Source organism: Marmota flaviventris, chromosome 4, assembly GCF_047511675.1.
Source record: "Marmota flaviventris isolate mMarFla1 chromosome 4, mMarFla1.hap1, whole genome shotgun sequence".
NCBI classification, from domain to species: domain Eukaryota; kingdom Metazoa; phylum Chordata; class Mammalia; order Rodentia; family Sciuridae; genus Marmota; species Marmota flaviventris.
In genome coordinates this window covers 10,227,814-10,242,559 of record NC_092501.1, presented here as the reverse complement: position 1 = coordinate 10,242,559, position 14,746 = coordinate 10,227,814, and the positions used below count along the sequence as shown (strand labels likewise).

The 14,746-nt window shown below is 34.3% G+C and overlaps 1 protein-coding gene across 2 annotated transcripts in view; it reads left to right on the top strand.

Annotated features, from left to right (window-relative positions):
* The window catches only part of Wdr11 (WD repeat domain 11), a 53,302-nt gene that overhangs the window by 16,036 nt on the left and 22,520 nt on the right, over positions 1 to 14,746 (top strand). For both annotated transcript variants that reach the window (XM_027930276.2, XM_071610845.1), the window contains exons 10-13: positions 2,516 to 2,692; positions 5,235 to 5,319; positions 10,974 to 11,080; positions 13,321 to 13,396. In XM_027930276.2, the coding sequence (XP_027786077.2) occupies positions 2,516 to 2,692; positions 5,235 to 5,319; positions 10,974 to 11,080; positions 13,321 to 13,396 (445 nt within the window). The remainder of the gene's footprint in view (positions 1 to 2,515; positions 2,693 to 5,234; positions 5,320 to 10,973; positions 11,081 to 13,320; positions 13,397 to 14,746) is intronic.

Below are 14,746 nucleotides of genomic sequence, written 5' to 3'. Positions count from 1 at the left end.
TTGTTAGGAAAAAAAATCACTTTAACTCTTACACATTAATTTTCATATTCTTATGTTAGGAATCCTTACTTTAAACAGGTATTTATAGATAAAATATTCAGTTACTTAATTATTATAGGACTAGTACATACTAAAGAAGAATGAGGATTTGTGATTTCAAATATATATGTAACCTGAATTTATAAGATTTTGTAAATAGGCCAAGTAATTTTCATATCTATATCTTTTAAAATTGTGGATGTGGTTTACAAAAGCTTTTCTGTCATTATTTGTTCTTCCATAATGCAATTGTGAATGCATATTATTTAGTACTTTTTTTTGCTTAAATGCAATGGATAGGTGCTATACTACAATGAGCATTGCTTTATTAATCATGTTAATCAAATGGCATTTATTGAGTGCTTAAATATTACCTTAAATGCTGTGCTACATACTCTACATATTACCTCACCACGACCCTGCAAAGTGGGTGATATTAGCCCCATTTTATGGGTGAGAACTGAGGCCCAGAAATTAAAAAACTTGCCCCATACCAAATACCAGTTGGTGGAAGAGCCAGAATGTGAACACAGTCCTCCTGACTTTGGAGCCTGCTCCTAAGCAGTGGCTTCCATTTCTGGCTGCTCTACTATGTAGGGCAAGACCCTGAAGTATCAGGGCCTTGGTTTCGATGTCTTGCAGTTGTAGAACTCTTTGCTCAATGGCACTTTCATAGTTAAAATTCTTCCTATTCACCATCCAGAAACAAATTCATATGAAGAAGTTTGGACACATTTTGCATGTTTTGCAGATTTCATTTTATCAGTAACATGATATTCTGAGTTAATTGACCTTGTCTGTTTTAAATATAAAATACTAAAGGGGAAAGAATTGTAAACACACATGAACAGAAATAATCAGTAATATGAAGCCCATAGGAGGTTGAAGTTTTATGCTGTTTAGGTATATAAGTGATATAAACAACAGTGTTTAAGAAACAAAAGGATACAGATTATATAGCAGTTCTTGACAATGTAGTTGATTTAAAAGTGTTAAAGCTTTGTCACTTGAAAACATTTTAATTAAAACTTTTAATTAAATTTTTAATTTGAAATTCACTGTGTACTTAGTGATAATTGGAAGCAATTCAGTTAAATACAGAGGCTGATTTATATTCATTGGATAAAGGCTGCTGCTTATTAAGGCTTAATCTGCCCTACGTTGTGAATTGCCTCTTATGAAAAATACTTGAAAAATGTGGCAGTTCCCAGGAGTCCACTCTTAAGCTAATAGTGTTGGTATTTGCAGGACCTACCTGTTGAACTTCCCTTTCCTTAATGTACCATCCATTGTTACCAAATGGATGGTACATTAAGGAAAGGGAAGCAGAGAGATTGTGTTCAATTGTATGACGAATTCTAAGGGATCATTTTAGTTTGATTAAGTTTGTGGTTATTTTTTCTCTATATTTTATAGGTTTAAAATAGCATTATTACTAACATAACATTATGCCTCAAAGGACTATATTCATGGTTCCATCCCCCACTTGTAGTAATTATTTATATTTTTCCATTATAGAATACATGTTTGTGTGTATGTATGTATATATATATATTCACTCACACATATTCTTTGTGTGTGTGTGTGTGTGTGTGTGTGTGTTACTGGGTATTGAACCCAGGGGTGTTGGACCACTGAGCCACATCCCCAGCCCTATTTTGTATTTTGTTAGAGACAGGGTCTCACTGAGTTGCTTAGGGTCTTGCTAAGTTGCTGAGGCTGGCTTTAAACTCTCGATCCTCCTGCCTCAGCCTCCCAAGCCACTAGGATTACAGGTGTGCACCACCATGCCCAGCTTACACGTATCTTTTTGTTTTTGGCAAGTTAATTCCAATATTCAATAGTGATTTATAGGAAGGAAATTTGTATGCCTTTTTTAGTGAACAGTTTTAATTTTATTGTAATCTTTATATTCACATTGTGTTAGAGTGGTTTTTATTGGAGTCATTTTGATTTGAGACTTGATAACCTAAATACAACATGTCTCTAAAAATAATGCTACTTAACACTTAACTGTTAACAATGACAGTCTGTATACTACATATATTATTTATTAATATGTATTTTATGTTTTAGGTCTTTACATAGAAATTAATTATAAGGCTTAAATTTTATAAATACATTGACACATTAAAGTTTCTCATTAGAAATCATAAATTAGTTCTTTGAACATGCTTTTTGTGATCATCAGTTTTATATATACTTTACAAAGCATTGCAGATTGAAAAGTAATCTTTTGGAAAGACAGTAACATAGGAATGTTTTCCAGCACACCATGCTATGGAAAGTGTTGTCTAACCCAGTTTCTCTTGATTTGTTCTGAAGTCTCTGTTTAGTGCCCTCATGCCAGGAACTGTGGCTGAAACTTGTTCCTTAGAAGACTTTAGTTTCTGAATAATAGGTAGTAGTACTCTAGAGGAATCTAAGGTCAGCATGCTTTATAATTAATAATTTTCTATTTTTAATGACAAATCAGGGCAAAGTGCAATTGCTGGAGAAGAACAGCCCAAAGGCTCCATTTTACAGGAAGTGCATCTCAAATTCCTGCTAACAGGACTGCTTTCAGGACTGCCCTCCCCACAGTTTGCCATTCGTATGTGCCCACCACTGACCACAAAAAACATCAAGATGTATCAGCCATTGCTTGCTGTTGGTGAGTATTTGACCTTCTCTTTTTAAAACTTATTTGATAGGATGTTTTGGCTCCTGATTTCTAGAAAATCCTATATCCTGTTTGAGGATGCTTTAAAAAAAAAAAAAAAGGATGGGCTTAGTAAATTGTGGAAGTACTCATCTTGAAGCATATTTCTTATATATTCTATCCTTTTCCTTTAAGTGTCTTTTTGTTTGTTTTGAGGGTACTGCGGATTGAACTCAGGGACACTTGACCCCTGAGCCACATCCCCAGCCCTTTTTTGTATTTTATTTAGAGACAGGGTCTCACTGAATTGCTTAGCGCCTCACTAAGTTGCTAGGCTGGCTTTGAACTCACGATCTTTCTGCCTCAGCCTCCCACACCACTGGAATTACAGGCATACACCACCATGCCCGGCAAAGTGTCTTATTTTTAATCCAGTGAAACTCATCACCTGATGCTGTTGAAGTGTCAGGGGGAGGGCCTGGCATGATGGTGAATCGAAGGCCCTTGTCTTTCTTGGTCTGCCTCCAGCTGTCTGTGCTTAACATTTGTAGAAGGTCTTCGTTAAGTAATAATATAGTCAGAGTTAATAATTTTGTGGCAGTGTTCTTGATGTGTTAAGAATTATGTGTTCTTTATTGTTTAAAGAGATTATGGTCCCTGTAACTAAGATTTGCTTTTTGGTTTGAAATTACATATGCTTATTTTATAGATAAAAAAATTTGCCTGGGCTTCAACTTGCTATTATATTAATTTCATAATAATAAAATGAACCTGATTTCCTCTACAGCAAAAACCAGAAATTAGCTTATTCTTAAGTATGTAAGGTTAAATTACATTTATTCTAAAATTGAAAAAGAGAGTACATTCAAAATAGTGAACATTTCCTCTTAAGATGCTATTGGTTGGCTTCTGGCTTTCTCCTCAAGTCTACAAACATGTTATTTGTGACATGTTTGTTATTGTTTTTCTTCTTTCCTAAATAAAAACTTATTTTGTGACCAGCATATCTCAGGTTACTAGGTAAGTAAGTATTAATAACTTCTTTGGGTATTCTAATTTTTCTCTGGCTATCTTCTGAAAGCAATTTAAATTTGAAGATTGAATAGTCTCTACATGTGTTCAGATTTATAAAAATGCAGATAAGTTTAATTTTTGCTTTATAAACTATTGATTCATATTTAATGTTTTATAGAAATTTTAATTAAGATTTGGCAGTGTATGTTGTAAGTGCCTGTATATACGATGTTCGTGTACCTAGTGAATGTCACTACCTAATTACAATGACATTGGGATTTTTTGTCAATTTCTTGGGGAAAATTACTTCTTGTTATAGCTATATAATAAGAAATATGTCAAGGTCTGAGATTTCCATTGTCAAATAAGCTGTACTATACTAGCACATAATGAATATCATTTTAAAGAAATTTAGGATAATAGCAAAAAATATAAAATAAGTATCTAAAGTATTCCAGTGTCACTAGGGAAAATATGTGCAGCTGATTCTTCTTTGGTGCCCCTGAAATACTAGATCGTAGTCTTCACAGATCAAGACTTGCAGAATGTAGAAATCATTTGACTGTTATGAAGATTATTCAGCTACTTTCTCAGTACCAGAAGATACCTGAGAGAATAGATGATCAGTGTGTACAACCTTGAAATGTATTTTTCTAGAATAGTTATCTAGAATACTACTGGAGCTTTATTCACAAATAATCTAAAATTGGAATTGGCCTAGCATTTTTACTTACATTCTTTTGCTTTGTATAAATCCATTAGTCCTTTTCTCAGGTATATCCATGTCTTTTCTGTTTAAACTTTAGACATATTGCCTGAGGCCACAAAATGTTTCATTACAGTGATAACAGAAATACTGGTTAACCAAGTTAATATTAGTTACCAGGTAATTAGTTTGTTTAAGTGTGGTGCTAAGTGCTTTACATATTTTCTCATTTATAGCACGTAGATTTTCTATTATTTCTATTTTAAAGAGGCAAAAACAGATTCAGTTTTGTGCAAGTAACTTACTTAGGTGTCCAAAGCCAGAGCATGAACCCAAGCTTCCTTCACTATAGAAACCACAGTTTAACTACCATATTTTACTACCTTGTCATGATTTACTTGATATGTCAAATAAGATTAAACACTGTAAAGAAAAATAGGAAAAACTGGATAGTGAGCTCAGCTAGGTTCTAGCTACAATAACATTCTGAATCTCAAGAAGCATGAACTCCCATGTGTAGAAAGCTTAGGAAAGTGCTTCTTCAAATCGCTGTGTATATTGATTGAGGTTTTAAAATTTTTCTGTGCAAACCTATCCCTCGAGTTAAGTAAGTTTTCAGAGCATCTGATATTAGGCCATTTTTGATGAGAAGACAGAGAAATGCATTGTAGTTTAGCATGTAGTTTGGGTTTCTTTCATAAAAGATAAGTGTTGGAAAATGATTAAAATTTTGAGAGAAGACTTTTATTGGAACTTTGAATTCCCACTAAGTTAATACTCTCCTGTTACATCTTTTTAATTTTCTTTTTATTTGCTGTTATGTCACTTTAATAGGTACAAGTAACGGTTCCATCCTGGTATATCATCTCACTAGTGGTCTGCTGCACAAGGAGCTAAGCATCCACTCATGTGAAGTCAAGTGAGTAAGTCACTGTGACATTGCGATCTAAAACATGTTCTGTTGAGATCAGAAAATGTTCTGATTCAATGAATCTGCAGTGGTGATTATTTCACTGAAAAGTCTAAATAGTAAGTATTAATGTTCAGCTAATGGCTGTGCTAATCAAGGATGAGTACTAATTGCTTTCTTTGTAAAGGACATAAGCAGTAGAACCTATTTTTCTTTTATTGCTGCATCTTATTTATTTCTCCTAAGTCCAGGTTATTTTCTCAATAGAAATCACCATGTTGCCTTATTTAGGCTTATTTAGTGTATTTTTCAGTTTGGTGACGATCTGTCAGTAGGACTACTCATGACACATTTGAATAAAGGCATTTTAGCTGTTGATTAACCTTATTTCTTTGTTTAAAATATCATCAGAAAAGGTCCCAAATGTCTTGGATTTACTCTTTGATTTTTGAGATGTGATCTGTGGGAGTGTTGTGTGCACAAAGATATCTAGAAAAGGCTAAGTTGACAGAAGTCTACCTTTTGCTTTCTGCTGTAAAGTGCACACCTACCTGCTTGATAGCATTATTCCGCTGAGTGCAAGACTACTTTCCTTTTTCGCTCTAACAGTGATAGATTGCAAAGTTGCACACATACATAATATAAATTTCCAGTATATTTTTGATCTTTAATGAAGGCATAAGAAAGGTCATCTTGTATCTTCTGTATATTACATAATTGTAAGCCTCATGTACAGATTTTTAACCTTTAGTGAATTCTCTGTTCTGAGTAAATGCAATTTCTGGATGGAGAGAGGTTAACCCTTTGAGTATCACAGCTTCTGATTATAATGAAAAGGGTTACTGCTTTGTTTTGTTGTGTAGACCAAATCACTATATATTGCCATCTTAGGCTGTGTCCTTCCTGATACACTTACCTGGAGTAGTGGTGTCTTCAAAAGCATTGAACTTCAGGGCTACAGCAACATGGGCACATTTGGTCTCTTTCAGGCTGTTGATCTTCTTCTGTTTTAAGGACTGCAGTATGTGATTGTACTTCTTTCGGTAGTCTCTGCTGCCACTGCTTTTATCTTTTCTCTTTCTCCTTGTCAATGTTTCTGCTCTTCACATATTTTTTTTACCCTCGTCTTTCATCTATAGTAATTTTTTTTTATGGTTAACTCCAACCAATCTGAATTTTCTGTTTAACCAGTGCTCTTTCAAAGGGTTATGTTAATTATTGATACTTTTGCATGTATCATTTCACTGAATACCCACTACAGCCCTAGTGGGTAGGCACTATTGTATTTCCACTTGAGAAGGGAAAAACCGCAAATTACAGAGTAATCTGTGAAAGAGATAAATGGAATTCATTCTAGGCTTTTTGAACTTCAGAGCCTGGGCCCTTTATATATACTTAACAGTACATGAGCTAAATCTCCTGTTCAGAAATGCCATACTAGAAGGAACCATGTTGGCAGTAAAATAAAAATGGGCCAAGATTCATGCCAAGCATTTTCTGCTTGCTTCTGGAAAATCATACTCACTGTCATTTTGTTTCTGAATACCAAAACCTTTGGCAGCTCTCAGTGAAGTGTTGGTGTTAAGTGATCTGTGAACTTGGATTGATCAGGTTGTAGATGTCACTATGTATACTACTTATACACATGCTGTGATAACATTTCTGATTGAGTAATACTGCAGTTGTTTATAGTGTTAGATGGATACTGAACAACTCTAAGGGATATGCTGCTTATACAGATTAGTGTTGTGGATGATGATATTCAGATGCTCAAGTTTTTATATGAATTTTCCCTCTTAATTGTCATTTCAAAGTTAATCTATTTTATATTTAGAGATGCTGCCCAAGAGGATGCTAAAATCCTTCTGTCTTTGTGTTTTAATTAATGCAATTTTAATGTTACAAGTAAAAGCTATTATGAAGACTTCACAGATGTGTTATAAAAAATTCTGAACTGATTAGCAATAAACCCAATAAATGCTAGGTTTTTATGTGCAAATTAAAGCTAACTTTTAGAAAGTTGTTTTTCTACCTTGTAAATGAATCTTGGGTATACATGTGGCCAGGGACTGTGTAACTGCAGATGGTTGTGTGTATGTGCTTTAAAACTGTGATCTTTTAACCAGAATGCTTTATAAACATCTATTGAGCCAAAGGCTTTGATGCTTATAATTCATTGGAGAAAACCTAAAAGTGAACAAGATGAAGTGGTACATGTTAATTTTCTTAGATTATTAGTTTGTGTTTGTGTATACTAGGCTATTTAAAATAATATTGCCCAGTACTGTTTTGGGTGTCAAAAATTATTAACAGTAGTTTTTATAGATATCAGAACACTGATTGACTTTGATTAAATTGAGTGATTTGTAGAAAGTAAGGTGATCTCCATTCTTGTCTATAAATTTGCAGAAGAATCTTAGTACTTTTAGGCATTTCAAAAGTGTGCTTCTGACTACCACCATGTTGAGCAGTAGTCTATGTAGCAGCCCCAGTAAATGGTCAGTGTGCTTGGCTTAGCTTAGGGACCTATAGGAGTCAGATCCACAGATACCTGCTAATAAGTTCAAAGGTTACACTTGTTCAGTGGCTAGGAGTTCTTAAAGTCCTAGATTGGAGAGTGAGCTGCTGTTCTTGGTCTTTTACAGACCTTAGTGTGTATTTAAACCAAGATAGCAGTGTTCTAATCCCAAGGGCAGTGTGAGCTCAGCTTCCTTTGACAAAATTATTCATTCCTTTGAGAAATAATCCCCTTCTTATCCACTTTGAAGTCCATCTTGATTTTTTTATTCTCTTCTGTAGTTATTGGATATATCAGCTTCCACCATAATCTGTTCAAAGGCAATAGGCTTCTGCTAGATTACAGTTGGCCCATCTTGGATCTGTACATCCTACACACTGGGATGTAACTTGATGCTTTGACTATATCCCTTGTGGCTTTCAAACTTACGCATTTTTTTGTTTGTTTGTTTTTTGCTTTTTCCCAACCTTCTTCTCCCTGATCATCTTTTCTCTGATCTTTTTTTCCCTAACCTCCTCCTCCACTAATCTCATTTTCTCTGAATCATCTCTATAAAAAGCCCCCTGTTCCTGCTGATGGGCAGAATCACAGCCTTTGGAACAGGAGTCCCCTGTGTTTCTCCTTTGCTAGCAAAGCAATAAGCCTCCTTTTTCCTTTTTCTCAAAACTCCGTCCTTGTTATTGGATTGGCATCAGGGACAAGGACCAAGCTTTGGGCAACAAGAACTTATAGCACTAATAAACACAAGAAAGAGTGCTAGGCTTTTCTTGGACATCATTCATTAAGTCTAACAGAATCCCCAGTGCCTGTCACATGCCTGGAGAGTCATGATACCTCCCTTCACAGAATGCAGTCTAGCACACTGTTCCTCAGCCACTCACACTTGTTTCCTCAGTGGCTCAGGCTTAGGTCAAAACCCTATTTGCCCTTTGGGTGTCAGCTTTAATGGTCTTCCAGGAAGCCCTGCCTGCCCTGAGACCAAGTCATGGGTGACTCTTAAAACAGCCCCTGTTGAGCTCCACAGCAATGTCTCTCACAACAGGTAACGCAGAACGTACATGTATGGGGTCTCTTTGTTGTTAGAATGTAAGCTCCAGAAGGACAGCACAAGTCACTAACTTGGTTCTTAACAGATAAATTTTTAAAAATCATGAATGAGGAATGGGAGGATAGAGTTACTAGTGTCTAGAGATAGTGGCTTCACTGTACTGGAGGTAGTTCACACTGTTAGGGACAAGGCTTGGAGGGTGGGTCTTAGGGATTTTGTGGTCAAATAGATCTGATTAAAGCTACTAGACTTAAAGAGAGTGGAATAACTCCAAATTGACTCCTTTTCTTTTGTTCATGCTACGTAGAAAAATTAATGAGTATTGTTACCTGTGGGAGAAAAGAAAGAAGAAACAGGAGACAAAGGAACTTTTCTAGTGAATAATTAATGAAATTATATGGTGTTCATTGTGGGTGTGATTTGAGTTCAGTACATGGAGAGACCTGATGAAGAAAATGGGGCTTGAGTTAGCTCTTGAAATAAGAGTAGTAATTATGAAGGTGGTGATTGCCAGTGCATGGAGCATGGGTTATGTGCCAGTCCTTCTGTTTTCACTTACTATTATTATTTCTACATAATAAGCGGGGAAACAGAGATGCAGAGAAATCACAGTGAATAAGTGCTATAGCCGGTACTTAACTATAGCAGCATCTGTAGAGGGAAGGAGAGTGGTCATTTTAGGTACAAAAATTCCATCAATGGGCTGGGGATATAGTTCAGTTGGTAGAGTGCTTGCCTCATACGCACAAGATTCTGGGTTCAGTTGTCCAAGAACTCAGTTTTAAGTTCTGTTTCAACACAATTTTACATTTAAAAAAACCTAGATAACAAAAACTGTCACCTCCTATTGGAAATATTTGTTTTAGTTCTCTTTGGATTATGTTTGTTCCTCTGCTAAAAGACAAGAATGCAGGTACATTCATAGGGATTAGTGAGTCAGATTACTCTAGTAAAGTAGCAGATAAGATGCATATGATTGGAGTTTACTTAGGGAGGATGAGGTAGAAAGCCACAGAGAGGAGTTTGGACCTGATGCAGGAAGCCATTATACCTCCTTGGGAAAATGAGCAAGAAAAGTAAAGCAATATTCATACTAAATCTAGCAATTGCATTAAAATCAGTTTAGAAATAGATAGACTAGATCAGGGTTTGTTAAATGTGTTCTGTAAAGGGACAGATAATAAATATTTTAGGCTTATGATGTTTAGGTCATAAAACCTCTATCACAACTACTCAGCTCTGTCTTTGTATTTTGAGAGCAGCCATTGACAATATCTTGTTTTTGAAAACACTGTCCCTAAGTACCAATGAGCAGTTGCATATAGAACCAAATTTAGATTTCACTCCCAGCCAGCTTTCACTGCATAGAAGCAACATAGAGCCTTTTTCTCAGGACTCTGAGGAATCCTCTTGTTCCATGGCACCTTTTCTTTTCCCCCTCTGTGTTGTGTTGGTGTACACTGTCTAGTTTTGTTAGCAGGAAGGAATGTGTTGTCACTTATTGTCAAGTCCCACATTCACAAGACCCCCAGGGCTTTGGATTTATCAGTTGCTGTTGTGTCAGCATGTCTTTCTTTTTGAGACTTTGCCTTATGCTTTTCTCTAATTGATATACTATTTGAAATTTTCATCTACTTCCATATGAAATTGCTCAGTTCATAGTCTTTGCTTTAAGAATTTCTGTTTAACTAAGATTTTGATAAAATTTATAAAATTCCTAAATGTACTCAACTTTAAGCGTTCTACTCAGAATATTCCTGTAGCACTTTTTTTTTAAGCAATTGAAACTCTTGGAAATTCCTGTGATATGACTCCCTAGCCAAATTTTAATAATCCTCTTAATGATAGCATGACTTCTGATGATTATCATGTTACTATATCCATAGATAAAGTTTAAATTAGAAATAATTTTGTGTCAGAAACATATGATAATAAGTTCTGAATTAAAGTATTTTTAATACTGAAAGTATTTTTAATATTAAAACACTAGTAGTTTTTAATTGAAATTTATAGTAAAATTAGATATTAGGAAAACCTTATTTTTCAAATAAACTTTCCAAACAAAAACTGTATTAAATTAATCTTTGTTATTTCTAGGGGTATTGAATGGACAAGTTTGACAGGTTTTCTTTCTTTTGCTACCTCAACACCAAACAATATGGGATTAGTGAGAAATGAACTTCAGCTGGTTGACCTTCCAACAGGTTTGTATGTTTAGACTGTTAAAAGATTCACCATTGTTTGTCATATTTGTCAAAGATGCTGCTATTTATAGAACATGTTCCAGAATATTTTCTTTCACTTAGGAGTTTTTTCTTACATTCTGGGTTTATATATTCATTCTTTTGTTTTGTAATAATTGCCCCAGAAAAATCTCATCATTGTTTTTAGGGAAATATTGTTAACACAAATACATGATAAAATGGAATAACATTAGCCTAAACAGACAGATTCGTTAAAAAAATATGATACTCAGTCCAGTTGAAGTATTTTGTTATATAAAACTAAAATATTAATTTTAAAATAACTGTTTATAGTTACACTTTTAGCTTCTCTGCTTTGAGTTTGGGCCTTTAGTTGACTCAGAAGGCTGAAGCAGAAGGATTGCAAGTTGGAGGCCAGCCTTAGCATCATAGCCAGACCCTCAGCAACTTACCAAGACCCTGTCTCAAAATAAAAAAATAAAAAGGATTGGGGATGTAGCTCAGTGGTAAAGTGCCCCTGACTTCAAGTCCCTGTCTCCCTCCCCCTGCAAAAAAAATTTGGGCCTTTGTAGGAAACTCCTTTAAAAACTTATAGATTAAGAATAGTTTTCATTTTTAAAAATTATTTGTTCTTTTTAGATATACATGATAGTAGAGTGTATTTAGACATATATACACAAAGTATAAATTATTCTAATTAGGATCCCATTCTTGTGGTTGTACATGATGTGTAGTTTCACTGGTTGTGTATTTGTATATGAACATAGGAGAATTATGTCTGATTCATTCTGCTGTCTTTCCTATTCTCATCCCCCCTCCCTTCCCTTCATTCTCCTTTGTCTAATCCAGTGAACTTCTCTTCTTCCCATCCCCCCAAAATAGTTTTTAAATGTTAAAATATAGTCTTGATAGTCTCTGGCTGACTGAAAGGAAAGCTCAGTGGGTAGTTTGAAGACTTCATAATAGAAAACATTCCAGTAAATGTAACTTATTCAAAATTATTTAAAACAATCCAGTGAGTTTCAAAATAAAGCAATTGAAAATTGCTTTGATAGGATTGATAGTTTCATCATGTTATAACATGGGCTGTGATTTTGAATAGGTTTTTTTAAACAAATGTTTCTTTAAAATAATGTAATAAAATTAATATAGATGATTTTAAGTAATAAGGACACATATATGTAATAAGTCACATGCATGATTGCTTTTGTATATTCTCAATATATATTTCCAAGTTCTCAAAGATATAGTTGTTCTTAACTCAAAGAATTAGCCCCACCTTTTTCAGTGTAGTCTCAAAATTAATTAATGACTGTTGTTACCTGTGGGAGTGACCTTCAGCCCCAGCTTCCTGATTGCCATTGCCCTGGCCCTGGCCCTCTCTCCAGTAATGTAGTAACTAAAAATTTACCTTTTGAGGAATGAATGCCAAGAGTAATAGTTACTGACTTCCTCCAGTGGGCATTGGAGTTTCCAGCCTGTAGTTTCCTCTGAGGAAGACAGCAGACCAGCAGAGTCAGAGACGGACAGGTTTGTGGGGTACAAAAATAGCATAGTAAGATTCTATGAGATTGACTGCCTTTAGCAGAGAAGCATTCAGCATCTTTTAATTCATTACATTCTCTTTTATTCAAGGTAACCAAAATCTAAGAAATGATATTAAAATGTTTATTCAGACATGAATTAAAATTGGTGTACTTTTTATTCATAGAGAAACATTTTCTTTCTTCTAGCAGTTAACTAATTATACAGCATACATAAGCACTGTAATTATAGTTCCCTGACTTCCATGTATAGAGATGTTTTGGTGGCAACATGTTCAAAATACTTTATTTTGCATATGGGACAAGAAATAGTCAATACTTGTTCCAAGAGACTTTTTTCTACTACTTAGTATTTGGAAACCTGGAAGATTTTATAGGACTTTAAATATATATGTAGTTTTTGTAGTAGACAATTGCTTTATTATAGATGCCTTGAAATTTTAGAAAATGATATTTAATAAACTTTTAAAACAAATGAAAATGTCTTTTTATAAAATAGATATTTAAATATAAGTGATAGGTCATTGTATATTGAGACTATTTTTTGAATTTAATTATTAGAAACATCTTAGAAGTAAATGGAAGAATGAACAGGAGGAGACAGGATAGCACTGATCAGATGACATCATTATAGCTTCTTATTTCTTACATGTTTTTGGTGCTTTTTCACATTTTCTTTAATGTTTGCAATTAAAGGAAGGAGCATTGCTTTTCGTGGTGAACGAGGGAGTGATGAATCGCCCATTGAAATGATTAAAGTATCTCATTTGAAGTAAGTATCAACCTGAAGAAATCTATGGTGTTATCTAATGAAATCTTATAGATTTGTTAAAAGATTTTTAAGAAAGTGGGAATATACTAAACTACATATGAAATATCTTGGTTATTATAAATGGTGATGTGCACCCACATCAAAGAAAATATTTTGGCCATCAAATTAAGTTGCTATCACTTTAAATTCCCCACTTCTAAAAAAGAGAAGTAATTTGGGGAAATCTTAACATGTCATTAGATTAATAAAACCAGTGGCCTACTTTTGATCTGTGGTAGTTGGGTTGATATAAATGTGCTTTACCCATTAAAAAAACTATTCTTTTAATCTTGTGAAATTCTTGTGTACTTCCACTAAGCATGGGGTTATTGAGTGAAAGAACTCATTTTCTTTATAATTTAGACCCATTTATTTTCAGAAATTTTTTGTTCCAAGAGAAAATACATGTAAAAAGATATTAAAAATAGAAACTGAATGAAAGTCAGTCAAAAAAACAAAGAAAGAAAGAGTAAGCGTCCTAATAGTTTTCTAAGTTATTTTAGCTTTTTTAGGATCTGTGTATTTCCATGTAAATTTTAGGGTCAGTTTATCAGTTTTACCAAAAAAGCTTTCTATGATTTTGATTGAGATTGCATTGAATCCGTATATCAGAGTAGGAAGAATGGACATCTTGACACGTTTTGCAATTCATGAACCTGATATCTCTCTCCACATATTTAAGTTGACTTTAATTTTAGTAATATTTTGAAGTTTTTAGTGTGTAAGTCTTCATGTAATAATTTTTATTTCTCTTTGATGCTATTATAAATGGAATTTTTTACTTCTTTTAATTTCAATTTTCAATTACTCATTATTTGTATACTGAAATAATTTCAGATATTGTCCTAGTATCTGTGACCATGCTGACCTTATTTATTAGTTCTGGTAGCATTTTTGTTTGTCCTTTAGGGTTTCCTACATAAATAATTTTGTTATTTGCTAATAATGACACTTTTTTTGGTGGGGGGGATGGTACTGGGATTGAATCCAGGGATGCTTAACCACTGAGCCACATCCCCAGCCCTTTTTGTATTTTATTTAGGACTAGGTCTGGCTAAGTTGCTTAGAGCCTCACTAAGTTGCTGAGGCTGGCTTTGAATTTGCAGTCTTCCTGCCTCAGCCTCCCAAGCCTTTGGAATTATAGGCGTGCAGTGCTTCACCTGGCAAGACACTTTTACATATTTCTTTCCAGTCTGTAAGCCTTTTATTTCTTGCTTCATCACACTGATGACGGCTTCCAGTAAATGTTGAATAGAAGTGGTGAGAGAGCCGACATATTTGCTGTGTTCCAGGATCTTAAATCCTGGAAAT